The 27718-nt window shown below is 45.1% G+C and overlaps 2 protein-coding genes across 4 annotated transcripts in view; one reads left to right on the top strand and one right to left on the bottom strand.

Moving 5' to 3' along the window:
• Positions 1 to 3008, top strand: part of PIAS2 (protein inhibitor of activated STAT 2) — a 40461-nt gene extending 37453 nt beyond the window's left edge. For 2 of the 3 annotated variants that reach the window (XM_054986946.1, XM_054986947.1), the window contains one exon: positions 783 to 3008. In XM_054986946.1, coding sequence (XP_054842921.1) covers positions 783 to 968 — 186 coding nt within the window. In that variant the 3' untranslated portion in view covers positions 969 to 3008. The remainder of the gene's footprint in view (positions 1 to 782) is intronic. The other variant, XM_054986948.1, reaches the window with a different exon arrangement.
• A 1056-nt stretch (positions 3009 to 4064) lies between these two features.
• Positions 4065 to 27718, bottom strand: part of LOC129334479 (elongation factor 2-like) — a 29890-nt gene continuing 6236 nt past the window's right edge. The window contains exons 2-15 of the mRNA XM_054986614.1: positions 25480 to 25694; positions 23601 to 23782; positions 22262 to 22473; positions 20231 to 20412; positions 19545 to 19650; positions 18255 to 18368; positions 17844 to 17982; positions 16974 to 17169; positions 16419 to 16677; positions 14387 to 14494; positions 12766 to 13119; positions 11879 to 12061; positions 9147 to 9279; positions 4065 to 4441 (exon numbers count right to left, since the gene is read on the bottom strand). Of these exons, the coding sequence (XP_054842589.1) occupies positions 4248 to 4441; positions 9147 to 9279; positions 11879 to 12061; positions 12766 to 13119; positions 14387 to 14494; positions 16419 to 16677; positions 16974 to 17169; positions 17844 to 17982; positions 18255 to 18368; positions 19545 to 19650; positions 20231 to 20412; positions 22262 to 22473; positions 23601 to 23782; positions 25480 to 25694 (2577 nt within the window). The 3' untranslated portion in view covers positions 4065 to 4247. The remainder of the gene's footprint in view (positions 4442 to 9146; positions 9280 to 11878; positions 12062 to 12765; positions 13120 to 14386; positions 14495 to 16418; positions 16678 to 16973; positions 17170 to 17843; positions 17983 to 18254; positions 18369 to 19544; positions 19651 to 20230; positions 20413 to 22261; positions 22474 to 23600; positions 23783 to 25479; positions 25695 to 27718) is intronic.

The raw sequence follows: 27718 nt of genomic DNA, 5'->3' as shown, positions 1-27718 counted from the left end.
ACTCATTTCATGGAGGAGAGAGAGAGAGGACTGAGGTGCCATAGTTGGATTGGGACATGAGAGAGACAGGTTTAGAACCCCACCTCGTCATGAAGCTTGCCAAATGGCCACCTTAGGTCCATCACTCCCTCCCAGGGTTGTTGAGATAAAAGGGGGAAGGGGAGAGTTCTGGCCAAACTCCACCTTTCAAGGAGTTTGGCCAGAACTCCTTGAAAGGTGGAAAAAAAATTAGAAGCTGCAGCACTTGTGTCTGACTTGCATGTGATGCAGCTTGCAGTGGAATGCGTGAGAGCAGCACCTCCACTTTGCAAAATAAAGTGTAACTGAACTGCAAAATAATCTTGGAAGCCAGTAGTCCAGGTGACTTGATTGTCTTGGGGGGGGGGGAATTTCCATGGCTTCCCTGTGGCATTCCTTAAGTTAGAATTATTGTTCAAAATTCTCTAGAAATTTGGTTTTCACAATGGGAAGAGTATTGATGTAGTCGTTCAGTTTCTGCCTCCCTCCCTTTCTAACGAGCCCCATAGGATGGTATAGTACTATGGGGCTGTAGTTGGGCAAATCTCCCTCCTGCACCATCTAGAAGCATGGCAGTGTACTGTCTGAACAGGTTCCTCGTAGGTACACACCTGAGCAGACAAGAGCAGTTAGCTCGCCAGGTTGTGTCGCGGATGTCTTAGCAAACGTCTCGTTGTAGCCTAGTAGCTTGCATGCTTGCGCTTTTTTCCCCCTTGTGCCTCTAGTGCCTCTTCCTTACCTGCATCATTGTTTGTTTCAAGCAGTACTGTCCTCCTATGTTTTTGGATAGTCTCACCTCAGCGTTGCCAACAAGCAGCACCCCTGGCAACATCATCACCTCAACCAGCCACCATGACAGCAGCACTCGCGTCAGCTCCTCGGGCAGGAGCGAGACGGCAGTCATCACTAGCAGCGGGACCAGCCTGCCCGATATCATTTCCCTGGACTGAGACCCTCCGGCACAAGAACGGAGCTGTCCCTTTGCATGCACGGACCCACGTACCAGCTGTCGCTTGGACCTGATGTGGCGTATTTATTGAAGGAGGAAAATCTGCAGATTGTTAACCGTCTGCAAGCGGATTAGCGAAGCTGATTCAAGAAGAAAAAAACTGACTTGGAAGGACATTTGGGTTTTTGTTTTTTTCTCTTTTTCTACTTTGGAGGAATACAGTCTTGTTTTGGAACGTCAGCCCTTCAAACTCATTACGAAGAAACTGACATACCTTTGTTGCTGCATGGATTCCAGGAAGGGCGGGGGGATTCCGGTGTGGATTTTAATTTTTTTTTTTTTTTACAAACAGCAATAATGTAAAAAAAAACAAAACCCCCTTTTTTGTAAAGTAAAAAGCACTTATTAACTCTGGATTGACAAGACCCTACGTTTAACCCGGACAAGAGGAAGGAGCATGGTGTTTGAATTATCCACTCAGCAGAGAAGGAAAGTGAAGTTTTGGGAAATAACCCTTGCATATACTTTAAGCTTTCTTCAGGCCTTCTTGTCCCAAATCTGGATTTTTTTCATTTTTGCTCCGATACTGCTCAATTAAAAAAAAAAAAAAGCAAAGCTTGAAAAAAAAATGAAATTTTCTTCTCAGATAATTTTGGGGGGAAGAGAATGCTATGCAAACTCAGCTTCATGCATATCCATGTTCATAAAAATGTGAATGCAAAGTTCAGCAGTTACCTTCAGGATTGGGGAGATTGATTCTCCTTGGATGAAAGAAGAGATGTCTGCTTCTCTGCAAGCCATGCCCTACGAAACGGCTGGTTCTTCAGATCTGAATGTGGTGGTATGCCACATTTTGCCTCCATTATAAGATGGAAACTTTTTGTTTTGGAATTCCATGGTAAGACTGATAATCAGCCTCTTCAAGTACCTATGAGAATAACATACTTGATTGCATTGATTGATAATCTTTGCCAAATCACCATTTAAAAAAAAATCCCACGAGATGCTAATAGTTATTTTGAGCAGCCTGTGATGTAGGTAGTTTACACTCCATAGTGCTCGTCTCTAAGGAGGGCATGCAATTTTTACCCATCGGTAGTCAATACCTGAGCATCTTAGGAATAGCTAGCACACAGACCCTTGGTTTGTAACGTTACCATCCGTTTTCCCAAACCCGATGCTCGGAATCCTCCAGAGATAGGAGAAATACATGGATTGGCTTTTGGGTTATAATTCACAGCTGTTTTTTCATAGCCGTGCAGAATGTGAGCAACATCAACTGTAAGCTGCTTAACATGGGCAGCTTTTGAGATGTGTTGACAGGTGTTCAAAGTACAGAAACTACCTTGACCCATCTTACTAAAAAGTACCTGTGGTGGAAATACAGGCTGCCCTACTTCCGTGTCACATGACATGCAACTTTTCCTGACTATTAAGAAAGGGGAGTCATGCGTGACCCTTCCTGCATTAGAGGGTCTCCAAATTTTTCCACAAGGAATTTTTTAGCAATTTTGTAGAAGTGGGAGTTTCAGCAGGTGTCACTTTTCCTGTCGGTGCGGCAGGGCTCCGAAGTCAGAGCACCTGCATGTTCCTCCTCTGTAGAAGCAAAAGGTAGAAGTGCCCTAATGGTAAAAGGCTATCCTTTACAGTAATTTTTTTTTGCAGTTTCTCTTCCCACTCCCCTTCATTTCTTGATGTTACCCTGTTAAGAATTAAATGCTTCATTCTCCCATCTGTTAAATACTTGTACTTGATTTGGTAGGGTTTTTTCCCCAGCTAGGCAAGTCTCCAAGGATATTTTATAAATTTCGGTCCAGATTATCTCTACATAGAGGAGTCTGAATTGTTGAGTGCAGATATTGTGTCTTGTTTCAGTTCTAAACCCCCCCCCCAATCTCTTCATTTCCCATATGACTTCCTAAAACCGAGTTCTCAGCTCATAGGTGGGTATTTCATTTCATCCAATTTTCTGTGTTGGCTAATTTTGTACCTGTGAAGGTAATCTGGTATCCTCCAATTAAAGCCATGCTGGTTTCTGATACTCCTTATGTTGGTGTGCTTTGCTGCCCAGTTGCTAATGTACCTTCTTTGCATCTAGGAGACAGCCCTCAAAGTTAGATGATTGTAAAAGCCAGGGCTGTTTTTATTTTCTGCGCCTTCAGATTTCATGGTGAAAATTGAGGTTCTTCATCTCTGCAGAGGCCAAGTTTGACCTCAAAATCAGAAATCCACAAGCAATTTGGGATATACAAATGGCAGAAGTCGGCCATATTTGATTCATTTAAGCAACTGATCCCTAATGCAAAGAGAACAAATCTTCAGCCAGCTAGCCGATGAGCATCATTTTGGGGGAAAGTTCATACCCATTTTGATTCACAAGTGGATATGAGCGTGGCTTTGCAAGCAAAGGCCCTTTTTCCTCAGGCAGATTTCTGTTCCAGGCTCTCTTAGCTATAAGGGTTAGAAAGGAAGCTCCATTCCTTTCAACATCTGATATCAAGTAGCACCACTGAATCTACGTCTTCCCCATGTCATTGGTGCCCTGTCTGTGGGTGTCCTATTCCTTCCTTGTGTGACTCAACCTCCGAGCAGCATTCACCAGCCAACCAGCAGAACAGGAAGCAATACCAACCTCAGAAGGGTTCCAGCTGGTGTCAAAGGGAAGACGGGCATCTTTATAATGCACCAGTATAGCAGGAAAACATCTATAGGTCTGGCTGCTTCAGTGCCCCTCCCCCCCACCCATAACTCTGCCACGCCCTGTTCTGACCTTAAGTTTTTGTGATTCTGAGGAGACCAAAGCGTTGCAGTCTCTCTGCTGGCTTCAGCGGAAGATCCCAAATATGTCACAGAAGACATCAGAACCTCCACCAGGGCAGGACAAGATGCTGGTTGCTATGGCAACTACATCTTCACCTGACAAGCAGCAACTTCCATCAGGTGAAAGCCCCCCCCCCTTCCCCAGGCTTACTGGTGACGGAGGGGCACATACATGAAATATATTGGTTACCACAATGCAATTTCTAGGTGGCATGGCAAGCTAGCTGCATTATATCTCTGCAACTCCCCCATGTAGAAACAAGTATCACCACTTGAGTAGTTTAACGCATACTTTTATTTCTCATTAGGTGAATATGACATAATTGCTAGATGCTGGCTGGTTTGCATTTTTGTTCAACTTGGTGTTTTCAGTTTCCTTCCTCCTGGTTTTGTGAAACAATCCAATTCCATGACGATGCTGGGTACTGAAGAAGCAGCCCTTGCCCAGAAGTGGCAGTGGTTACAATTTGTCCAGGAAGTTGTCTAGAGGTGGAATGCCCTCCTTCAAGCCTTTGCGTTTACGTGTTTCAGCCACAACTTGAAAGGGGCGTGAATTGGCATCATATGGGTCTCCAGGCAAAATCTGCCAGTGATCAAAGACACATTGGGGGAATGCCTGACCCCCGGTATTGGATCTCAAGTCGGCAGTGAAACCTAGACAGAGGGAAAGGTGAGTTGTCATGAAGAACTGTGCCATCTCAAAGCCAGCTGTTTGTCAAGTGGACATCATGCCACCAGCCCCCAAATAAAGACCTGGATCTTTTAAAGTCACAAATGAATATTCAGTCATACCAGGCAAATCCCTACCAGCAAAAGTAACCCTTTACAGTTAAAGTAGTTTACTCTCCTTTGAGCCAATTACTGTACTCCTCTATTACACCAACCTGTTTAATCTCTTAACTCTGTTGGTACCACTGCACTGTGATATATGCCTGACGCTAATCCAGTCAAAAGCGGACTTCCCCAAGCATCTTGGGAAGGTAGACTGCTGCCGCCCCACTATCCTAGCTGCTATCCAGAATTAAAGAAAGGAAGTTCTGTTCGGTATTAGACAAACCTATTATGTTCCTTCAACTTTTAAAATTTGTTATCACCGAGTTTTGGATACAGGAAAAAATATTTGTTTTTAGCTGAGATGGTGCCTGAGGTTTCCTACTACTTTTCTGTTTGAGTGAACCCTAAAAGAGTGTCTTATGAGGACTCAAGCTTGCAAGTACCTGTTTTCTTGACACATATGTAAAGAGAGACTCCCCTGATAAAACATGCAAGTGCTATCTTTCACTTGCCCAAACTGTAACTGACTCGTGTTTTACTGAGACATAGGGGCCACTTGCTCACCTGTTCGTGGCGGGGCACGATATGAAAAAAGAACCAGATAAGCAGGCTGACCAACTATTTCTAATCTGTGAACCATCAATTAATACTTTAAACTTTACTAATCTAAATGTAACTTCCACCACCTCAATGGAGGATAGCCAGGAGCAGGGACCGCCCCCCCCCCCTCTTCACTTCCCTTTAAGCCCTGGTCTTGACGTTCTTTGTGGGAATATTGGCCTTGAGTACGGTTTGCCTGCAAGCAAGTTCCCCGTTAAACTAGAAGGGGATAAGTACAAAACAGGCCTCTTATTTCTACGCCACAATTAAACCAGTTTGAAAAGCAAGCTTTTAAAACATAAGCCGTTAGACATATAAGTAGCATAAAAACTGTCCGTAATATAGAAGCAGACCATTGAAAACCTGGTAAAATCAAATCCCTAATAGTCTGGGTTAAAAGATGTGTTCTTGCCGGGCATCTAAAAGAAAGTAAATTAGGCATCGGGAGCTTCAAGGGGGGAGACAGGTCCAAAGGTAAGGTGCTGCCACAGGAAATACCCTGTCTTTAGTCACCAGTTGCCTTTCCTTAATTTTAATCAAGGCTTCCTTGAAAGTCTAGAAAACTTAGCTTCCCCCAAGAGGGTGGGTACAAGGTTACCTTTGGAAGTGCCATCCAGTTGCCAGAGCTTTAGCCAGAGGTTGTATCTAGTGCTAGCTAAAAAGTGCACCTAGTCTATGCTCCCACTAGCCATCAAAAAGGCTGTGGTCACCCCTCCGCCTATGTACTTACTGCCTGGAGGCATCTTTGCATGCAAAACGCTGCCCCAACGCATATCCACTATAGGCAAAAATTTATACTCTGTCATTGTTGAAGCTTCGTAGCTTTTATAGTTTCTCATGTTCAGGAAACTTAAGGTTCCCTTTGCCTTCCTTGGGGAGATTAAAGCCACAACACAGGTGTCAAGGAGAGAGATACTGAACAATTTTTGCAGAGTTTAGAATTCCCAGCTACAGAAGCATCACCTTTTTTCTTCTTCATGAGACTCAAAATTTTCTGGCAAAGGAGCAACAGGCTCTTTGCCTTACCGGGCAGTTTCCCCACAATCCTTAGGGATGAGTTAGTCTTTGAATGTTCTGGTTTAAGTATTGCACAAAGAATGCAGGTCTACCTGTATTTTGATGGCTATCTAATGTGCTCTAGATCTATGACAGAAGGGCAGATGGATGTACAAGCACCCTGCAATGCTGAAGCAACTGTGGCTTCAGTGTGAACTTTGCCAAGAATTCTCTCACTCCATCCCTCAAACTCACTAATGGGGGAGTGGTTCTGAAGGACAGAGTTTGGGGCCATCTTTCAGGAGGGGGAAATAGAGGACATGATCAAAGCACCAGTCAGCTACGTCCTGCTTTCCTGAACAGTGAACATAATCGGGGCCAAGACTAAGTTCCGCTCCCATCCACTCCAAGGAATCGGTAGCAGACACCACCAGTGTCAGATCAAGTTTCCCCGGGGTGACGGAAAAGATCTAAGGGGAAAACTTCTGAGGGAATTCTATTCAGTTCAGGTAATTACAGGGGCCAGTATGTCAAGGAGGCGGGTTGCAAGGAAAGGTTCATTCTGAATTCAGCTGACCTGGGAGGATGCTGAAAAACGAATCGGCTTTCTACAGCTTAGAGCAATTAAACGAGCTCCTAACTTTTTTGTTCAGGGTAGAGGGGACAATACTTCTGGTTAAGACGATGTTACTACATGACCCCCCATTACTACACAATCCCCCATCAGCAGCAGGGGAGGGGGGAGAGTCTCATTACAGGAAGCTCTCTGTTAGATACAGGATCACTTTCTGTCAATACACACCATAATTTCCTGAACACGATGAATCTCTCTGCACAATACTTGTGACACGTGAGCTTCATGAGACACAATGTTAGCTGGGAAGCATAGTTTTAAATGACAGAACCGGCAGAGATTACTCCGAAGGGAACAGATTATCTCACAGCCCTCCGCCACCTCTGGCGTCTCCCTTTCTGGAGCCTTTGCCCTGACGAGGCTCATTTAATTCAGTTTTAAGCAGCGAGGGTGGCAGGGTAAAAGCTCCGGAAGGGGAGACAGTCCAGCACGCCAGAGGCGGTGGAGGACTGTAACTGAATCCATCCCCTCTGGAGTGATCTCCACCGGCTCTGTCTTTCAAAACTACACTTCCTGGCTAACATTGCATCTTCCAACACTTGATGGACATGTGCACTGGCGTTTCGTGCAGAGAGTCTCAAGTTAGCTCAGTTAACGGAGGTCAACTGGGGCAGTGCAATTTGAACCCCAAAGTGTTCATTCAAGTTGTACCCAGACGGGGCTCCTAGTCATGTACTTCCTCCGGTTCCTGTCCAGATTCTAGCACCAGTTTATAGCCAAGGGGTCTACTAGACACCTATCCCCAAACAGCACTTCTCTCCATCACTCTAGGAAAAGTAGGAGGGTAAAAGTAATCTTTACAGAACTTCAAGGGAGCAGGTTTGATAACTTCCTCAAACCATCTGTGCTCAGACTGTGGCACTTCATCATTTATGCCCAGTATGAGCTTCAGCTTGTTGCTTGGAACTTGAGAGGAACTTTGTAATGAATCTGGGTTATTCTTTAGAGGTTATTTATACACTTAGTGTCACGTAGAACCTCTAATGAGTCTGGAGTCTACGTGGAGGGCCTTTCACAGATGGTGTGAGCACTTCACTACTGCTAAAGAACTGCTCAGCTTTCTTCAAGATTGTCTTATTTGAAGTCTTAAACAGGCACACCGTACACAGACAATCTAAGGCCATAATATGCGTTAAAGCCTAGGGAAGATGTTTCATTTCACAGCAGGAGACTCAGAGGAGTTTCCACAGATTGCAAACTAGTTCTTTAGGCCTTTGACAAAGTCATCGAGGATATCCCCTGAGATTACTGACACTCAAAGCTCTCTTAGTTGGAATCACTTCACCTAGTAATGTTAAGAAAGAGATCTGTACCTACTTTCCTGAAAGGGTAGCATTGAGAACAGATCCTATGTTCATACCTAGGATAAACACTACTTTCAACTGTCAAGCTACAAGTGACACCTGACACAGATTGGTCACTTGTCAGCTTCCCTCAAGTTTTGATGGGAAATGTAGGCGTCCTGGTCTTGCAGCTGTAATGGAGAGCCAAGCTGTAAAACCAGGACGCCTACATTTCCCATCAAAACTTGAGGGAAGCTGATAAGTGTCCAACCTGTGTCAGGCGTCACTTGTAGCTTGGCTCTCTGTGAAAGAACTGGTCCCTCACCAGTAAAAGGGTTAGTAGTTAGCACAGTAGCATGATTATAAATGTAACAGACCACCGAACAGAAAGTACTAGATACCATGGCAACCAGAATTAGTTGAGCCCTGCATTATCTCAAATCGGGTCCGCTATTTATCATGCAAGAGATGTTAAACTAGCTGACTGGTAAAGGAAGACGGTGTTACCACCTATTACTGTTGCTGGAACAGTCACTATTTCTATAGCTAACTGTGTGTTGCTCCCAGCTGTTAAGACCATCTTCCATTTTTTAAAAAGGGCTGCATTTTGCCTGAGGGAACTTTCCCACCCGGGCTGGGCTTTTCCACCTCCCCAGCGCCACTCCACGACTGCTGCTGCCGCCATTAAAAAGGAGGGAGATGCAACATGCTGCCTTACGTCTGGGGAGACTTTGCCACTGAATTTTTGATGTATTTTTATAGGATTTCGTATTTGTTAGCCACCTTGAGTGTTCTTTGGAACGGAAAGGCAGGATATAAATAGATTAAATAAATAAATGAAATTCCCTTTGGCCCTACACTTTACAGCCTCCCCCAACCACACTGTATGCGTTTGTCAATGTACTAAATCTGATGCGAGCGAGTCCATAAAGTGTATGCCCCGATAAATCAGATAAGGAAACATTTTTGGGCGGGGGCGGGCAGCTTTTGCTGGAACAAAAGAACAGAAACCTGCGTTTGTATTTCATGGCTCATGCAGCAGCAAGATGGCTTTGGCCAAGAGGTCTCTTACCAAACGATTCATTGACAGGCAGAAATGCCTTGACCACAAACATTGGGGTCCCAGCGACTTGGGACTCTTCAAAAACATGGCCACGTTTCCGGTTCAGTACTCCGTAGATGCCTCCGACCACTTGCTCTGGGCACTAGAAAGAAAAGCCAACAGTTGAGATTGTTCCTGTTGGTTCAGGGGCAGGCAGGGCTGTTTTTCAGCTGGAACGCGGTGGAATGGAGTTCCGGAACCTCTTGAAAATGGTCACATGGCCGGTGGCCCTGCCCCCTGATCTCCAGACAGAGGGGAGTTTAGATTGCCCTCTGTCTGGAGATCGGGGTGGGGCCACCAGCCATGTGACCATTTTTGCTGAGGGCAATTTAAACTTTAACCCGCCCCCCCTTGTTCCAGCTGACCCAAAGTGCGGCCCTGAGTTCCACCACCTCTTTTCCCAGAAAAAAAGCCCTGGGGGCAGGGTATCTGCCAAACATGCTTTTTAGCTACATTATATAAGGCAGACTGACTTGCTCAAGCCAGAGCAGATATTTGAGTATATATCACTTGACTCCACTCACCAGCTAAACTCAACACTTCATTTTGTGAAACTGGACCGGAATTTTGTGCTGCAAAATTCCAGGGTGATGTTAAGCAAATAATAGGTTTCACAAGTTAGCAATAAGAATACAGATTTCTTCACAATTTTTCAACGTTTATTTATTTTCTTTATACCTCACCTATCTTGCCAATGGGGACTGGTCACCCAAAGCAGCTTACAACGTTTCCACTTTATCCTTGCAACCACCTTTGAAGTAGGTTAGGCTGAGCGAGTGGAAATGGTCCAAGGTTGCTCTTTTATACCCTACTGGAAACCTAAAGAGGCTTTACCTTGTTCTCCTTTCCCTTCCTTTTGAGGGCAAAAACGTGAAAAAAATCTAAGTAAGGTAACCCCCCTTAGGACCTAGCAATTTAACACAAAGCGTTTTCTGAAGAATCTACACAGCTGTCAAAGGAACTTCTTCAGATGCGGTAAGCAGGCCAGCTCATATTTCTCACGATGCTTTCCAGTCTTGGCCTCTTACTAATTTCTTTGGGCCCATTCCTTTTTGCGGTTCGAGAGTTTTTTCTTTTTCAATTATTGCTCAGTATTGTCTACAAGCAGGTTTGTTTTTTGCATTTTCAAAATGCAAAAGCAGGAAATGTACGTAATGGTTTACATCTCATAAGAATTTCTTAAAGGCCAATGCTAAACATGTTAATATAAAACATAGTGGTTAAAATCAGAATTTTTAGCAGAACAAAAAATCTGCTGACTCCCCAGAAGGACAATGGTTAAGAATTATTTTTTGATTACTTAACAAAGCATTTTAGAATGTATGTTTGTGCCCTGTAAACAATATTTTCTCCATTTTCAAACCTGGGAAGTGAGCTACAGATGGAAAGAAATTTACGTTAGCTCTGCAGTGCATGAAATGGTACGTGAACCCTGATTTCCTGACCTTTTCTGGAACAGAAGACAAATAAAGATCCACGGAACGAGGAACGATGATCCCACGCTCTGGTATCAGGTAGGACTGCTGGAGCTGCCACCCTCCCCTTCCACAAGCCAGCTAAAGGCCTGGAGTGGTTTGAAGAACAGGCTCCTACTCTCAAGATTCCCAACACTGTGAGAAAACCAGTGATCCTCCTCCCGTCAGCTCAACCTGTCCTAAGGCGGGAAAGGAAATTCCCAGCAGCTTCTGCTCCTCTGCCACTCAAACTACAGTGGACCTGACTGATGATCAATGCCAGGCTTGAGAGAAATAAGCATCTTTTTATTTATTTACCTTCAATTTCTATTCCGCCCTCCCCAAACTAGCAGGCTCAGGGCGGATTACATTCTATAAAACAGCACAATAACAATAATATAATTTTAAAAATTTAAATTAAAACAATATAAAAACAGTACTATAGAAGTATTTAAAAGTATAAAGAAGTCAGTGTGGGAGTAATCAGTTTATCAATTTCAGTCTGCCACCGAATCCGCCATATTAAAATTCCTTATGTAGTTGGTTAAAAGAAAGGTCGGTGGTAGATGCCACTAGCAGGGAGGGCGTTCACCTCTATTTGGCCGGTAGGGGCCCAGCTCAGCCTCCACCATACGCCTGGCGGAACAGCTCTGTCTTACAGGCCCAGCGGAAAGATAACAAATCCCGCCAGGCCCTGGTCACATTGGACAGAGCATTCCACCAGGTTGGAGCCAGGACTGAAAAGGCCCTGGCCCTGGTTGAGGGGCCAGGGACCACTAGCAGCTGTTTGTCACCTGATTGAAGCGTCCTCTAGGGCACATATAGGGAGAGGCGGTCCCACAGATACGCTGGTCCCTGTCCGCATCGGGCTTTATAGGTAAGTACCAAAATCTTGAATCTGATTCGGTACTCCACTGGCAGCCAATGCAGCTGGTGCAATACTGGTATTATATGTGCACTACTAGGCACCCCGGTGATGACATGCGCTGCTGCATTTTGAACCAGCTGCAACCGTCGGATCAGACTCAAGGGAAGCCCCGCGTAGAGCGCATTACAGTAGTCTAGCCTAGAGGTGACCGTTGCCTGGATCACTGTCGTTAAGTCATGGGCAGAAAGATAAGGGGCAAGCTGCCTGGTCTGTTGAAGATGGAAAAAAGCAGATCTTTGATCATGCCTGCCCCTAAATCCCAGAAAGATAGTCAGCTGCCTTCTTCCATCAGCCATTGAGACAAACCCCCAGTTACATACCTGAATCTCTACAAGATAGATGGGTTCCATTAGTCGGGGCTGGGCGGTCAGGGCAGAGGCATACAAGACCCTCCTTGCTGTGGGGATGATTTGGCCCCCACCGCGATGGATGGCATCAGCGTGGAGAGTGACATCGTGAATGTCAAAACGAACCCCCCGCATGTTTTCCTCACATAGGACACCCTGCAAATAAAAGATGGCTCAGGATAACCAACACCATACGATTGACTCAGTCGGTACTTCAGCTGAAACATTCATGTTTTTGTACTCTGCTTTAGCAGTTTATTGAACGAGGCAGCCCAAATAGCCCAGCTTAGCCTAAGCTTGTCAGAATTGGCCACAGTCAGTGCTTGGATGGGAGACCACTAAGGAAGACTGAAGTTGTTATACAGAGGAAGGCAATGACAAACCGCCTCTGCTTGTCTCTCGCCTGGGATGCTCTGTAGCTGGGGTTGCCATGCGTTGGATGCAACTTGACAGCTTCTTATTATTGAGATCTTCAAGTTACTGGAAAAACCTCACTGTATTACGGTATCAGGACAAGTATTCAAACTAACCAAAGTGAGGACTACAAATGTAGAAATTGAATGGTAATGTTCACAGCAGTTTGTATCTTAAGTTAGGAAGGCCGGTTGATTATGCCAAGTGGAAAAATGGCAAATCCAAAGAACACATGAAGCTGCCGTACTGCAGTGGGTCCATCAAACCTTGTTCTGCTATCTAACATGCCTGGAACTGATCTTGGAGCCTACCAACCATACACTATGGCCTAACCCCGATCTTAACCTTGGGGTTCAAAGTACCTTTGAGAAAAGGTAAGGAGGGATGTAATGTTCCTGGATAATATGAAGATACAGATAATATTTACAAAACTCTGTCAGACTTACCTCTTTGGTTGCCCACTGAAATCCAGCCACCACGCTATCTTTGATTTCATTGAGGTATTGGACACCCTTAGTGATGTCAACCAAAATATTGGGGCCAGTCCCATCAGGGCCAAAGCACCAGATCTTCCGGGCTTCAGACACATCCCATTCATACTTTTCTGCCAAGTACCGAGCGCGCTGCTTCAGCTCTTGGCGGGAGCTGACATCTCCTTTGTCAATATCTTCTGCCAACCCATCAGGGAACGGGCGGGCTTTCATGTAGAGCCGGTTATGTTTGTTGGGAGATTTGGACAAGCACATCTGAGCTGACTCTTCACACACAGTCTCTCGGTAAGATACCACTGGGTCTGATTTCTGCAACATGGCAAATTATCTATCAGGTAAATACAGTCCTACTGGTGAGTTTGCTCTCTAGTCAGATCAACCTCTGGTCCCAAGTTTGACAACCTACATTTTCCGCCCAATTCATAGAGGAATATGGAAGGATACGAGTGAAAGAGTCCCAATGAGGATCCAGTCTTCTTCCTATATGCAGACACACCCCTCTACCCAAAGCAGGCCCCTGACTTGGGACTGCTGGCGCATAGGATGCCCCATAGACATAGAGTCTTCCCATGAGGGACATTCTGTGCACTGCAAATTTTACTGCAAGGTTTAACCTGCCATGTAAGCACATGTGAGATCAGCCTTCTGCTAAGTTACTTCTGTGAGTAATAAGGCACAAGAAGTCAAAAGTTTGCTTCAACCAAGTTAAAGACTTCTTTCTTGGAGTGTTGTTTGGTGAGCGTGGTCTTCCAAGCTTGAGCTATATGAGCAAGTGACGTTCACGGAGACTATCCAGTTAGGAGAGGGGGCACAAGCCACCAGCAAGTTATTTTGCAGAGGCCTTACTGAAACGAATCGGAATGACACAGTAGTTACAACTGAGCCATTAGGCATTTGACCCCCATTAGCAGGTTCCGTGGAGTCTGATTTATATTTTACACGCAACTTTTTAAAAAAAGGCTACAAAAATACTAAACCCACCATATTATTAAGATTTGACTTGCTAGCAGCAGCAACACACTATAGTTGTTGATTGTTACATTAATTCTCTGCCACTATAACTTGGTGACACTCAATGATGTTTATGGCAACAGGTTCAGGACAGACGAAAGGAGACACTGCTTCACTCAAGGAGTAATTAAATTGTGGCATTTACTGCCAGTTGATGGAGTGGAGGGGGTTAGCTTCATGGAGGACGGGTCCTTCAGTGATTACTAGCCATGGCAACTGAATGGAACCTCTGTGGTCAGAGAAGTCAACCTCTGAATGCCACTGCTAGGAGGCAACATCAGAGGAAGGCCTCGGGCCCTGTTGCTGGCCACTGTGCGAAGCAGGATGATGGACTAGAGGTACTTCTGGTCTGATCCAGCCGATCCCCCAACCCACTAAATTTTACTTAATCCAAGCAGACTTCCTTCTTATATAGACACTCAATTTTTCATAATTTATCCCTTTAACTATTCATTAATTTTGCACAGAAATAGATACAGACATTCAATTCTCATTTTAGGTTCATTGTTATCATGATATCTGGTGTTCTACCATGTCTGCCCACCCAAGAATTTTGTTTCCGCACCTTGATGGGGATACAGGCATGGTCCTCTTCCAAATCTTTGAGACAAATTTCTAGATGCAGCTCACCAGCCCCGGCAATGATGTGCTCCCCAGATTCCTCAATGATGCACTAGAGAACAGGAGAAAACGGTTAACGAAGCTGTTCCGGGATCAATTTCTACAGGCTGACAGAATGAAAATACTGCAGCGATCCAATCATGTACTTATACTGAAAGCATCTCTGTATAAGTGCTTCTAGAACTGCTGCGTAGAAGCTTTCATGGGGAGATTAAATGCCATGTCAGATGGCATTTTCACATGCTTTCCCCTAGTAATACACCTGCCTTTGAAAGACAGAGCACTGCCAGGTGAAACTGCTGCTCTAACACTCAGTATTAATGAATGAACTAGACTAGGAGGACGACCACCGCGAAATCGAAGTAAAGCAAGATAGACTTCCTGGTGCTGAAAGCACCAAAGCAACATGCAGAGTAAACAGCTCAGCCTAAAACTGAGGCCTCAGGAAAAAAACATTAGATTAACAAATACAGGATTTTAATTTTCTTCCCTCTGAAGGATTTTCTCCAGAAACAATCTTTTTCCTCAAAAACTTTAAACACTCAACCTGTGCCAGGATTCTCTGTATTTCAACAGAGCTCAGGGATCACGCAGAAGTGGTTTGGGTGCCAATCATATGCAAGATCAGGAGGAAAGCTACATGATGCCCCTGTGCCCTCTCCAGCACAGAGGGCACAACCCATCAGTGCCCTCTAAAATGCAGACTTCCCTCCGGAACCAGACTCTCCGAAACCCTTCTCCTGCCTACTTTCATTGCCTTTCCTGTTCATATTCTTCCAGGAAACAGCAGATTTTATCATTCTATCCCAATGCCCCGTGGACAAGCAAGATAAAGAAACCAAAGTGCAGGAAAGGTATTTTCACCAAGATTTTCAAATGTTCCAAACTAGTCTCCCTCAGGGGAAAACCACTCAACTATTAAAATCTAAAAACAGTACTTTGAATAAGTTTCACTCCTGTTCAGGAGAGGAGAATCTGTATAGTCCGCAAATGTGAATCCTACACTGTTCTTCTACGCCTGCATTAAATGTGGAATAAATTTATGTACTCTGCAGAGAGCCAGAAATTCGATGATTTGGAGATCTATTTGACAATAAATGTTCCTGCACCCACAAGGCTTCACTTTTTGCACAGTTCTGTTGTACAGGGTGGCCTTCTGAGGGCAGTTGTACTCCGTATAGCGCACCCGTAAGCTCTCTGCAACACATCTGCTCCTCGTGATCCTTTTTTTTCAGTCATTGCACAAGGGTGACAGATTTGCTCTTGCAAAATGCTCAGTGTCTGTGGATGTGCTAGATCTTGAGGGTGGATCCCACAGAGGATTTCTGTAAACCCACAAATTCCCCCAGCAAGCTGTGCTGTGCTGGGGGGATGGGTCCCCTGTACCCCAGGGGCAGCATTTCCGGGGGCATTTTGGACTGCAGCAGGAGGCAGGAAAAGCTCACTCTGCTGCCAAAAATGATTTCCATCAGTAGAACTCTTCCATGGCATCCAAGCCTTAAACCCCACCCCCACCCCCACCCCCCTTACACAAAGAAGCACTAAGGAATTAATCGATCCAGAGGAGTTAGCCGTGTTAGTCTGTAGTTGCAAAATAGTAAAGAGTCCAGCAGCACCTTTAAGACTAACCAACTTGACTGAAGCATAAGCTTTCGAGAACCACAGCTCTCTTCGTCAGATGCAAGAGAACTATGGTTCTCTTGCATCTGACAGAGCTGTGGTACTCGAAAGCTCATGTTACAATAAAGTTGGTTAGTCTTAAAGGTGCTGCTGGACTAAATAATTAATAAAAACTCACTAAAGATTTCAAGGGAATTTAGATCTCTGACCAAATTCTGAAGAAACTTCTACTGACTTCAAGTAAACGGCATGCCGGCCGGCGTTATTAGGGAAAGGACCACGGTGCGTTCTCTCCCGCAGAGCAATGCCACTGCAAATCAATCACTCCAAGTCACAAAGGTACGACTAACACTCACCTGGACCATAGGGTCAGACTTGGCGAGACGCTTTAGACCTTCCACTAGCTTTGGTAGGTCGGCGGGGTTTTTTGCTTCCACTGCCACACGCACCACTGGGCTAACACTAAATTTCATCACTCTCATGTTGTGGGCGTGTTCAAAGGTGGTAATGGTGCCCGTCTTCACCAAAAACTGGTCAACACCAACTAGACCAACAATGTTGCCACAAGGAACATCCTCAATGGGCTCAACATAACGACCCATCATCAAAATGGTTCTACAAAGACAGAGGATGGGTAACAATCCTTGAACATCTGTTTTGTTTAATCATTGGAAGTTTTTTAAAATTAATCTTTCTACATAAAAGATGTTCTTAGTTATCTCCCATACCTTTCAGTTACTAATTTTCTGATGGCTCTGCCACCCCCAAAAAATGGCAGGGGGAAAAAATCTCATTGAAAAAAGAGAACGACATGTCCTCCTCTCAGGTTCCACCCCCCCAGTAAAACAAAATGATTCCAAATCATTTGCATGCACTCATCTTCAAAAGAAGCAAAATCATACCCCAATTACCTTTGAATGGGCTTTAAGTAGAGATCTTCCTTCTTTCCTGGGGTGTAATTTGGACCCATTATGCGCACTTTCTGGCCTGTGGAGACGATGCCGGAGAAGACTCGCCCGAAAGCGTAGAAACGACCTTTGTCAGATGTGGGGACCATTTTGGAGATGTACATCATCAGCGGGCCCTTTGGATCACAGTTCTTAACGCCTGCAGTGGAAAAAAAAGATGAAGGCGCAGATGTTTTTTTGAAGCCTAGCTGTCATTACTGCATTCTGGTTTCTTCCTCCTGAAACATCACATGGGATGAAGGTCCCCCATCAGGAAAAGGAAAGGAGACTGTCAGGACAAAAGTCAGATGTGGCTAACTGAGACAACAAAATAGAAAAGCGTGTTTCAGGGGCATCTGCTTACACCGATCCGAACAGAGGACCTTTCACAACGCTGTGCGGCCTGCTCACTATTGGGATTCTGTGCTTATTTAATATTTAAAGGAGAGCCAGTTGGTTGCAGTTGTTAACAGTTTCCTATTACAATCTGAGAGACCAGGGTTCAAATCCCCCTTCTGCCGTGAAGCAAACTGGGTGACCCTGGGCTACTTACTCTCTCTCAGCCTAACCCACCCCCCAGGCTGATTGTTACAGTAAAACGAAGGTGGGGAGAACAATCGATGCTACTCTGAGCTCCTTGGAGGAACGGCAGGATTAAAAAGTGTTAATTTTATGTCTTCGGCAAAGAAGCAGCCAGCATGTGCTAAATGAAGACAAATTCAACACGCCTAAGGAAAAAGTCTAGCAAGACCTAAAATGTGTGAGGCAGAGGTCGAGGGGATTCCCCAAGGGATTGTGTTTTCACCAGGAAGTGCTTGGTTTTTCTCATCTTACCCATCGCGGCTTCGTCATCAGGAGGCCCCTCGTACAAGAGTTCGCAGCGGTATTTTTGTGCTGTAACCGGGGAAGGCAGGTGGATGGTGATCATCTGAAGTAAGGCCTCTCCAGCGGGTAACCAGCGACGCATGACAGCCTGGGAAGTGCAGAGACCCTGCGTGAGCTACTGAGAAATCGTTTGGTTTCTTGCTTCAATGACTCCGAATGGATGGAAGACACAAAGCGTGTTCCAAAGCCCACCCTCGTCACCTCAACATAAGAAGCAGATGTCTTTCCCACCCCGGCTATACGAGGGAAGGGAAGGTCAGGAACCCTCTGCAAGCAAAGAAAATGTCCCGACAAGGAGGGAAAGACCGTTGAGATAAAACGTAAGGGTGGGAGGGAAGACAGGGAAGTATTCCGAAGTACCTTAAGAAGCGGCTTCCCCTCTTTTTCTCGATCTTCGGCATCCAGCTTGATGTCCAGTTTCTCTATCAGCTTGGATGCCTCGTCCTTCTTAAAGTTCATAATGGCATCAAACACCTGCACAGTGAAAGTAGGTTACTGAAAGCAGCAGCAGCAGCTTTTATTTGCCACCAGATACCTGGACGTTATCATCAGCCTGCAGCCGCTCACAACTGAGAGCTTAAAGCCAAACTGGGGGGAATTTCCTCATGGTGTCCTTTGGGAGCCAGACTTTACTGTGTTGGTTCTAGTAAACACACTTCCTTAAGACAGCTCTGAAGAGAGTTTCTAATGAACCTCTGCAGAATAGCAGCCAAACATATCTTGCATTTATTTACTTCATTTATACCCTGCCTTTCTCCCCAATGGGCACCCAAAGTGGCTTGCTAAGTTCTCCTCTCCTCCAATTTATCCTCACAACAACCCTTTCAGGAAGGTTAGGCTGAAAGCATGTGACTGGCTCTAGGCTGTCCAGCAAGCTTCCATGGCAGAGCAGAGATTCAAAACTGGCTCTCCTAGATCTTAGTCTAGCGCTCTAACCATTGCACATCACTGGCTCTCTATTGAGAGAATTTTATCAGAAGTATCTATCTGAAATTATACTCGCGCCTTCTTTATATTTTGTACACCACACAAGGTTTACGATGTTGGAATAGGGTTGCCAGTCTCCCCGCTTACCTGGCCTGCTGGGTGGAACGCACATCTCAGGGCGTGCTCCTGGACACGCTCCCGATTTGGCCCCCTGCGGAGCGTGGTAGTGCTCCCAGGGTGGCATGTGGCCTGCACATTGATGTCACTTCCCTGAAGTGACGTCATCGTGCAGGCTGGGAGCACATGCATGCGTGCGCAAAGAGGATCGGACATGGTAAGTGCCAGGCCTCCAACCTCCCACCGGGAGGCTGAGGGGACCTGGTAACCCTATGTTGGGCCCTGGACCAACATTTTTCAAGAGTAGTAATCACCATAATTTAACTTATACAACCAGGATTGGGATGCAAATCATCTTAAATCCAAGTATCATGGCTTGACTAGTTTGGCAATCTGACTGCATAGCTGATAGCTTTCAAATATTTACTTCAGAATATCCACTAATGTAGCCCTTCTGTTGAGCGGTTGGGTTCCTCAGGCGTTACCATTTTAAAAAATGGCAGTAGCCTTGAGAAGAAACCCGCTAAATCTTGGAAGAAGAAATCTGGTGAGTTCTAATTGCCAGAGGAGAAAATTAATGAGTGTTTCTGCTAAGGATAGTTTCACCTTAAAAATGGGGTCCAGAATCAGTTGGCAGAACGTCCGCGGCAGCTTCTTTCCATCGGGACTCGTTGCTGACTTGCTGAATTTTCCAGCTGCTGGGTCAAAATACCTAAATAAAAATAGGAAGTATTTTACACATCAGTTTTAAGGAACTGGGAAAGAAGCGCACTCTCAAAATTTCTTTGAACCTCGTTGATTTGTTTGTGGAAGAAAGCCAGGCGCCCTCCCTCGCCTTCTGCTGCCTCACGTTTATTCACTTGCAGATCCAGAAGGAAACTTAATCCGTAGGTTGTGTAGTTACCACAGACAAAATTTCTTCCAGCTCTTTCAGCAACTAACACGTTTCTTACCGTAAAATTTATTTCTTTTATTTACTTCATTTATAACCCCACTGTCCTTCCCAACTTGGGTGCGCGTGTCCAAGGTGGCTTACATAACGCTCCTCTCCTCCAATTTATCGTCACAACAACCCTGTGAGGTAGTGTGTGTGTGACTGGTCCAAGGTTACCCAGCAAGCTTCCATGGCAGAGTGGGGATCTGAACTGCACCCCCAAATCCTGGTCAACAATCTACACCACACTGGCTCCATTAAACACGCAAATATTCAGCCACCCTACTGTAAATACTCCCGAAACTAACGACGAGAAATGTCAAAAGCAACCCACATGCATGCATGCGCTACGACTCACTTGTCTCCCCACAGCTTTTTCATCATATCTTCTACCTTCTTGGCCCTTTCAGCTGATGAGAGCTGTGTTTTCTCCCCTTTGGCAGAAAATTTGGCCACGTACATCTCAGCAAATTGCTTCAGAGTAAAAGCCCAGCCGTGCAGGCCAGAACCAAAGCCAACAGTACCGATGACTGGATCAATCTAAAATGGAAGGAGAATTCATTGATTAGGAGGGACAAATCAGGGCTGCACATTCCACTGATATCTACAAGGCTTGTATCTATTTTGAATGCTAATATGCTTCACAGATGGTTAGTAAGGTTTGGGTCCAGTATTACCTTAAAGACCCGACTAGGTTTCCAGTGTATAAGCTTTCGAGAGTCAGAGCTCTGACTTTTGAAAGCTCCTACCCTGGAAATCGAGTTGGGTTCTACTGAACCTGAATCTTGCTCTTCCACCGCAGACCAACACGGCTACCCACTTGAAACAAATGGCTAGTGTACTTACTACCCAGCCAGCAAGCAGAAGTGAGAGTGAAAAGTATGAAGCCCATAAATGAATTAACCCACCGCCTCATCAAGTTCTTTTTCTAGAGAGGGCAGAAAAGTACCAATATACCCCTTGGTATATTTTAAACTCTTTGGTAAATGTGCCACAAAGACGGAACGTGCCACTTTAACATGCACTGCAATAAATCAGAAAACCCAAATGCTGTGTTGGCACTTTGCCCCCGTCTGCTAGGCTGTAGAGCAGGCAACAACACAGCACTGGCGGGGCAGGCCGGAGCACACCTCGCTTTATTCACAAATACTTCTAGGCTCTTTTGAGGCTCAAGGCAGCTTATGCTAAAACTATAAAGGACAATAGTATATGAAAAACCAATCCGAGCTCCAACAATATGAAAAATGCCAGCTGCAATAATTCAAGTATCTTTCAAAAGCCAAACAAAAATGTTCTGAACTGGCATCGTAAGGCATGTGGTGATGAGGAAGGGGCCTTAGCCGGGTCAATGCCCACCCCCTCCTCAAACCTGTGCCCGGGAGAACCACAAGCTGCTGCTGCTTGTGTTATTTCACGGACCCGTGGCTGGCCATCCATGCTTTAGAATGATCAGGGTTAGCTCTGCGGTGGAAGGAGTTTGCATGTGGCTTACCTGCAAAAGTCACCCGCTCAAGTATCTGCTAATACGAATGTTGTTTTTCAGAGTCCTGGCCTGCTTTAATGGTCTGCACTGCTAGCAAATGATGCTGTCTCTGATCTCTCTAGCTCAAGCCTCACCAAGTCTAGCCTTACCGACAGCAGCTCTCCCAGGCACAGGCATTTCCCTTCCCTCCTACTTGAGGTCATCTTAGCTGGGGCCTGGGGCCAGCCTCAAGGGAAGCCTTCCCCCACATGAAGCTACCCGTTCACTCCAGCCATCGTCAGCCATCCCGCTTCAGGTGGCCCCATCACCTGAGGCTAGGTGGGTGGCAACCCAAGAAACGGCTTTCTCAGCTGTGACGCCAAAGCTTTGGAACTCCCTCTTCAGGGAGATCTGTCTGTCCCCCTCTACTGTTACCTTCCATCAACAAGCGAAGACTTGTTTCGTTTGGCTTACCCCAGAATCTGTCATACACCCTCCTCCCTGTTCTTAGTGTTGTCTGTGTGTTTTTAAATTGGATTATTTTTATACTATTTAAACGTTATTTTAATGTTTACTGCCCTGGTGTCCCCATTTGGGTGGAAAGGCAGCATATAAATGTTTTAAATACAGAAAGAAATGGTAGTGCCCAGGATTGAACCTGGGACCTTCTGCATACAACCCGTGTGCTCTATCACTGAGCTAGGGTTTCAAAGAGAAACATAATGCTGGGAAAAACTGTTCAGGGAAGAGATCACCATTGCCTTTTTGAACAGGATGAACAGACCGCTTGAGTGACTTTGTTTGCATCAATAATCCTGCCCCAACAACTTCCATACAGGCTGGGACAAGTGGCGGTTGATGTCTCGCACGTCTGCCCTTCTGAAAATCATTCAGATCCACTGCAATCTGGACGTAAGTTTTCTTTACCATAATATTACCCATGGGTCCAGTTTCACCCTCTCCGTAAGTGGAGATGATAACGTTGACGTTTTCCACAATGCGCTGGAAGGTCTGGTAAAGCTCTTCTGGCTCCAGCTGCAACTCTAGCAGAGCACGATCCATCTTGTTCATCATCAGCACTGGCTTGATGCGCTCAGCAATTGCCTGGCGAAGGACGGTCTCCGTCTGTACGCAAACCCCTAGGCAAGCAAGAGAGGCAGCGTGATGTACTGGTTAGAACGTCGGACTAGGATCTGGAAGACCCGGGTTTGAATCCGCACTCTGCCATGCAAACTGGCAGGGTGACCTTGGGTCAGTCACCTATCCTCAGTCTAATGAACCTCACAGAGTTGTTGTGAGAATGAAATGGAGAAGCAGTAAATATTTTAAGCCATTTTGGGTCCCCGTTGAGGAGTACGGTGGGCTGTAAAAGGAGTAAAGAAAGAAGGTAGCCAACTTTTCCCAGGCTGCTTCAAAAGAAAACCTCTTGCAGGACTGATCATAGAAAAGTTGAGTCCATTAATGTTCTCAAAAGCTTTGGCACTGAAAGAGGGGGCAGAAACGGCTCACCACCTAACAGCTTTATAACTATTCTGAGCTGCTGAGCATCAGTCTGTGCATGTGGTCTCACAGTTATAAGACAGCTGGTTGTACTCTGCTGAATTCCCACCTCTAATGTTTTGTATAATTTACACGTGCTTGTTTTGCATAACTTAATTCTGAAGCTCTGACCAAGAAAATTCAGCCATGCCCCAACTCATTACACACAAATGCCGTTTCAGAGGTTTCGCCAAAACATTTTAAATGTTATTTCTGTGAAGATCTGGACCAGAAACTTGCATTTTAAAGAAGCTGAGATAACGGGCCCAGTTATATGAGAATGTCAGCACGCCCTCCAACACTGTATTAATTTACCTTTCTATGCCGTCTCTCTTCCCAAAACCTCAGAGTGGCAATTTGGCCTCACAACAACCCATGATGCAGATCAGATATAGTGACTTGCCCAAGACCATTAAGTGAGCTCCATGACTGAGGGTGGACTTGACCCTGGGGTTATCACAGCCATACTTCACACAATAGCCACTGACTCACACTTCTTAATACTCCATCACACTCACAAATAAAGACTCTGGATCAGCAATTTCCTTTTGATTGTAAACTTGTGTGATGTCTACCACAAATAACACATTTTCAGTTCCTGGAAGACGTGTGGCTGGTACACTGACCCTCAATCCCTCTCAATACTCTCTTATGACTTATTGGCTGGCTCCCTTAGAACAAGAACGCTCAGATGCAGGTAAAGCTACCCAGTTCTGAGTACACTTACCTGAAACACAGTCAACAACTACAAGAGCACCATCGGTGACACGAAGCGCCGCTGTGACTTCTGAGGAGAAATCCACGTGCCCCGGGGAGTCAATTAAATTAATGAGGAAGCCAGAACCATCTTTGGATTGCTTGATGAAGGCTAAATCGTTTTCTGAGAGCTCGTAGTACAGAGAAATGGCCCTATAAGAATAGGGAACATTTCCCAAAATAAAATAGCTTACAGAAACTTCTAGCACATTCCATACCACTGGCTATAAGTTAGGTTAAAATACTATAGCGTTTTCCCCCATCCCACAAAAATTAAGATTGGCTGAACAGGACCCTAAGGGCTGAAGTGCAGGCAGTAGGAGAGGATTTTCAGGCTCCCCATTTGGAATTCCTTCTCGAGAAAAGCACACTTGGCACCTTGTGAGTTTCCAAAGGCAGCCATGGTTTTCCTTTTGCTTCCAGACTGCTCCACCAGCCGACAGATTTTTGGTTTAATCTTGATTTCTTTGCCTTTCAGGGTTGTGAGTGAAGGACCCTCTCTCCACATGTCCCTAAAAGCCAAATGCAGCCCCCTGGCTGCCAGCTTCTAACCGCTTCCCCACTTACGGTGGGCCCACCTGGAAGCCACTAGAGCCAGTGATGTGGTTTTCCAGGAAAAATGGAAACCAAAAATTTTCTGGAATTTTTTCCAGAAAAATTTAATGAATAATGTTGGCAAAATTTAAACAGTGTAAGCAATGTACCATGTACAGGCCTGGGGTATGTCCAAGCGTTGCCTCCCACGTTTAGCCCATCTAACGTGACTAATACGCAGCACAACAGCCCTGACAACTAGAGGAACAGAATATGACTGACATATGTGGGGTGGGAAATTTTCCGTGGAAAAATATAGTGTCAACAAAAATGCTGGAAAATGTTCTACCCCATATCACTGACTATAGCCCGTACATACTTTACAGCGCCTTCTTGCTTGTGGAAGAGGCTCCCTGAGGTCGGAGTGGGGAGGCAGAGGTTTCTTTAGAAACCGGTAAAAGGCACTGTGACCTGACCTGAATAGCGCAAGTAAGCCCGATCTCGTCAGATCTCAGGGTTGGCCTTGGTTAGTAATTGGATGCGAGACCTCCAGCGAAGACCAGAGTTGCAGAGGCAGGCAATGGCAAACCACCTGTTAGTCTCTTGCCATGAAAACTCCACTAGGGGTTGCCATAAGTCAGCTATGACATGACGGCACTCTCCATCACCACAGAAGGCACTGTGAGACCATGTTATTTGTGAGAGTTTTGGCTTGTTGGGGGGGGGGGGCGGTTAATGGGGTTTTACTGTAAAGTGTATGTTTTTAATCTTGGAATTTTAAGCAACTTTGAACCACAAGTAAAAGATGGGATATCAATATTTTAAGAAATAAATGTATGAAAACTTGTTTTTCCCTGTCTTTGTATCATTATGAAAGCCACTCATTGAGCATGCAGGACTGAAACATAAGAACCAATAAAGATATACAGAATGCCGGATAAAACCAGGCACAATTAATCCAACTGAAATAATGGAACTTAATCCCAAGCAAGTGTGGCTGCAACTGCAGCCTTGCTTGCAATCCGGTTTGAGATTGGGAGCTTCGTTGTTGTTGAACTTGAAAGATCATCTGGTGCCACCCCTATCGTGCAGCATAACCGCCCATCAGCAGCTCCGGCCCTTGCAGCGTCCTCACAAACACAGGGTCTGCTGCTCCAGACAAGCCACTTGATAATTCTGGGTTGCTGTACACCAATTAAGCCAGAGCGTATGGCATCGATCCTGTGAAGGCCCATCAATTTAAAACACTCCACCTCTAACTAGATGGCTGGTGTGCAGCCTACAAGGTTCAACGCGCTCTATTAAACGATACTCACGTAGACTTGATGGTGATGCATCGCTCCTGCTCATCTTTCCGCGTGTCAGTAAATCGCGTTTCGCCTGCTCTGGCTGAAGCTATGATACCCGCTTTACACACCAACGAGTCTGTAAGAGTCGACTTCCCGTGGTCAACATGAGCAATCACAGACATGTTCCTGATGTTGGACTTTTTGTCCATGATCGCTCGGATCTGGTCTACTGTAAAGTTCACCTGAGGAGAAATAGGAAAGAAAACAAACAAAGGCAGAGTTTTCTTCATTTAGACACACAGATGAAATACATTTCTGCCAAGGGCTTTTTTAACATGACAGACTGAGGCTGTAGCTTTTTCGTAGAATTAAGGTGAGATGCTAAAATGAACAACAGGCTTTGATTCCCCCCAGACCCACTCACTTGTATCTCCAAAGTGAACACCTTTATCTTCATGTTATTTGCCAATATCAGTAACTATCAGTATGAAGTTTCAGCTTTAAGCAAGTTCCAAGTAGGACATGAAGGATGATAGACAGGTGTTCCCTCCGTCCCACCCCAGCACCCTGCAGGGACTCATACATGCAAGTCACACTGGGCTACGCGCTTTCAAAGTGGGCGTCGTGGAGACCTCCCTTCCCATTTCGAAGCCAAGCAGGGGTTTCATCTAGAGATTATAATAATGATAACAACAACAGCTGCACATATAATTCAGTGTTATTACCAGGACTCATTTCGAGGGGGAACACACAGGAACGCAGTTCCAGCAGTTCCCCAAAGAGGTCACATGTCAGGTGGCCCCACCCACCTGACTCTTGGGCATTTGGGGCCCCTTTCGGCCTGGACTGGGGCCGAAACGGCCTGGATCGGGCCTCTGACAAGTGGTGGATCACTCTCCCACTCAGCAGCGGCCCAATCCTGCACATTTTGTGCCCCTTTTCAGCCATTTTCAGCCCCTTTTGCCATTTTGGGCCCAATTTTGGCCCTGAATGGCCAAGATTGGGTCCAAAACAGCCAGAATAGGTGACGTCATGGGTGTATGGCACATGCAAATCAGTTATACTAATGACACAATTCCAGTGATAGCAAGAGGCATGGCATATGCTAATGAGTTATGCTAATGAGTTCCTCCAGCTCTTTTTCTACGAAATGAGCCCTGGTTATTACTTTCCTCACAATACAACTGGGGCTGAGTGGCTTCCCCAAGGCCACCTGCTCAGTGTATGGAAGTATCGGGATTCAAACCAGCAGAGTGCCCAACCACTTAACTACTATGCTACACAGCAGCTCTCAAAGACCCAGGAAAAAAACCCAGAAAAGGTCAAGGACTTTACTTTTTACAGTACGGGGAAAAAATCAGGACATTTTGGAGAATACTGAATAAAACTTCTATCAAATACTCTCTTTAGGAATGAGTGAAACGCTTTTCAAGGCAAGCTTGTACTCACTCGAAACGTAGCTTGAGATTTTTAATGTAGTATTTACAGCATTAACCATTTTTGAGAAACAAACTGCAGACATATACAACATAATTTTCAAGACTACGGTCACTGTTGCAATATGAATGCTTCTGGTAACAATATATACCATGATGTGTAAATAAAATAGGATTCAGGGTTTTCAATGTTACAGAGTTTAACTTGACACCCAGATATGCTAGTAGCGCTACTGCAACTGTATAAGGCTTTCTTTCAAAATAATGTGCTTTATTACAAATTTTGTTTTCCTGTTTCAATTTTTATTTCTTCCTACCTTCTAAATGGCAAAGTTAAATATATCTGTGCTAAGGTAGCATAAAGTGCAGTGGTGTGCAGCTTACTCTCAAGTAGTGGATATAATTGCAGTTTAGCTTGCAGAAAACGTTTAAATCTGCAAAGAGTATAATTTTATATGCTAACTAAATGATAAATGATGCATTTTGTGTTGCTGAGGCAGCAAACTAAGCTTAGATTTGATAGGAAAGTAAGTATTCCACGTGTTCCAATTCTTCTCAGAATGTCTGATTTTCTTCCATAGTTTCAAACTTTGGGGGACACTTTAGACACTAATTTCATATTATCCCTGCAGCTACTGTTTGCTTTAGATATGCTCCAAGCACTTCTGAGGCTCAGTGTGAACTCAGATAAGAACCAATTTTCTCCTTTTGGTTACTGGTAAGCATCAGTGCTGGCTTATTACCTAGGCAAGCCACAATGTGTGAACCTCTGATTAAGATTAAGAGGGCAAGTTTTAACTCAGAGCTACTGTCAAAAGCACCAGTGTTTC

Source organism: Eublepharis macularius, chromosome 8 (genome assembly GCF_028583425.1).
Source record: "Eublepharis macularius isolate TG4126 chromosome 8, MPM_Emac_v1.0, whole genome shotgun sequence".
In the NCBI taxonomy this organism is placed as follows: domain Eukaryota; kingdom Metazoa; phylum Chordata; class Lepidosauria; order Squamata; family Eublepharidae; genus Eublepharis; species Eublepharis macularius.
Note: the sequence above shows the minus strand (reverse complement) of the source record. Positions and strands in the feature narration are given on the sequence as shown.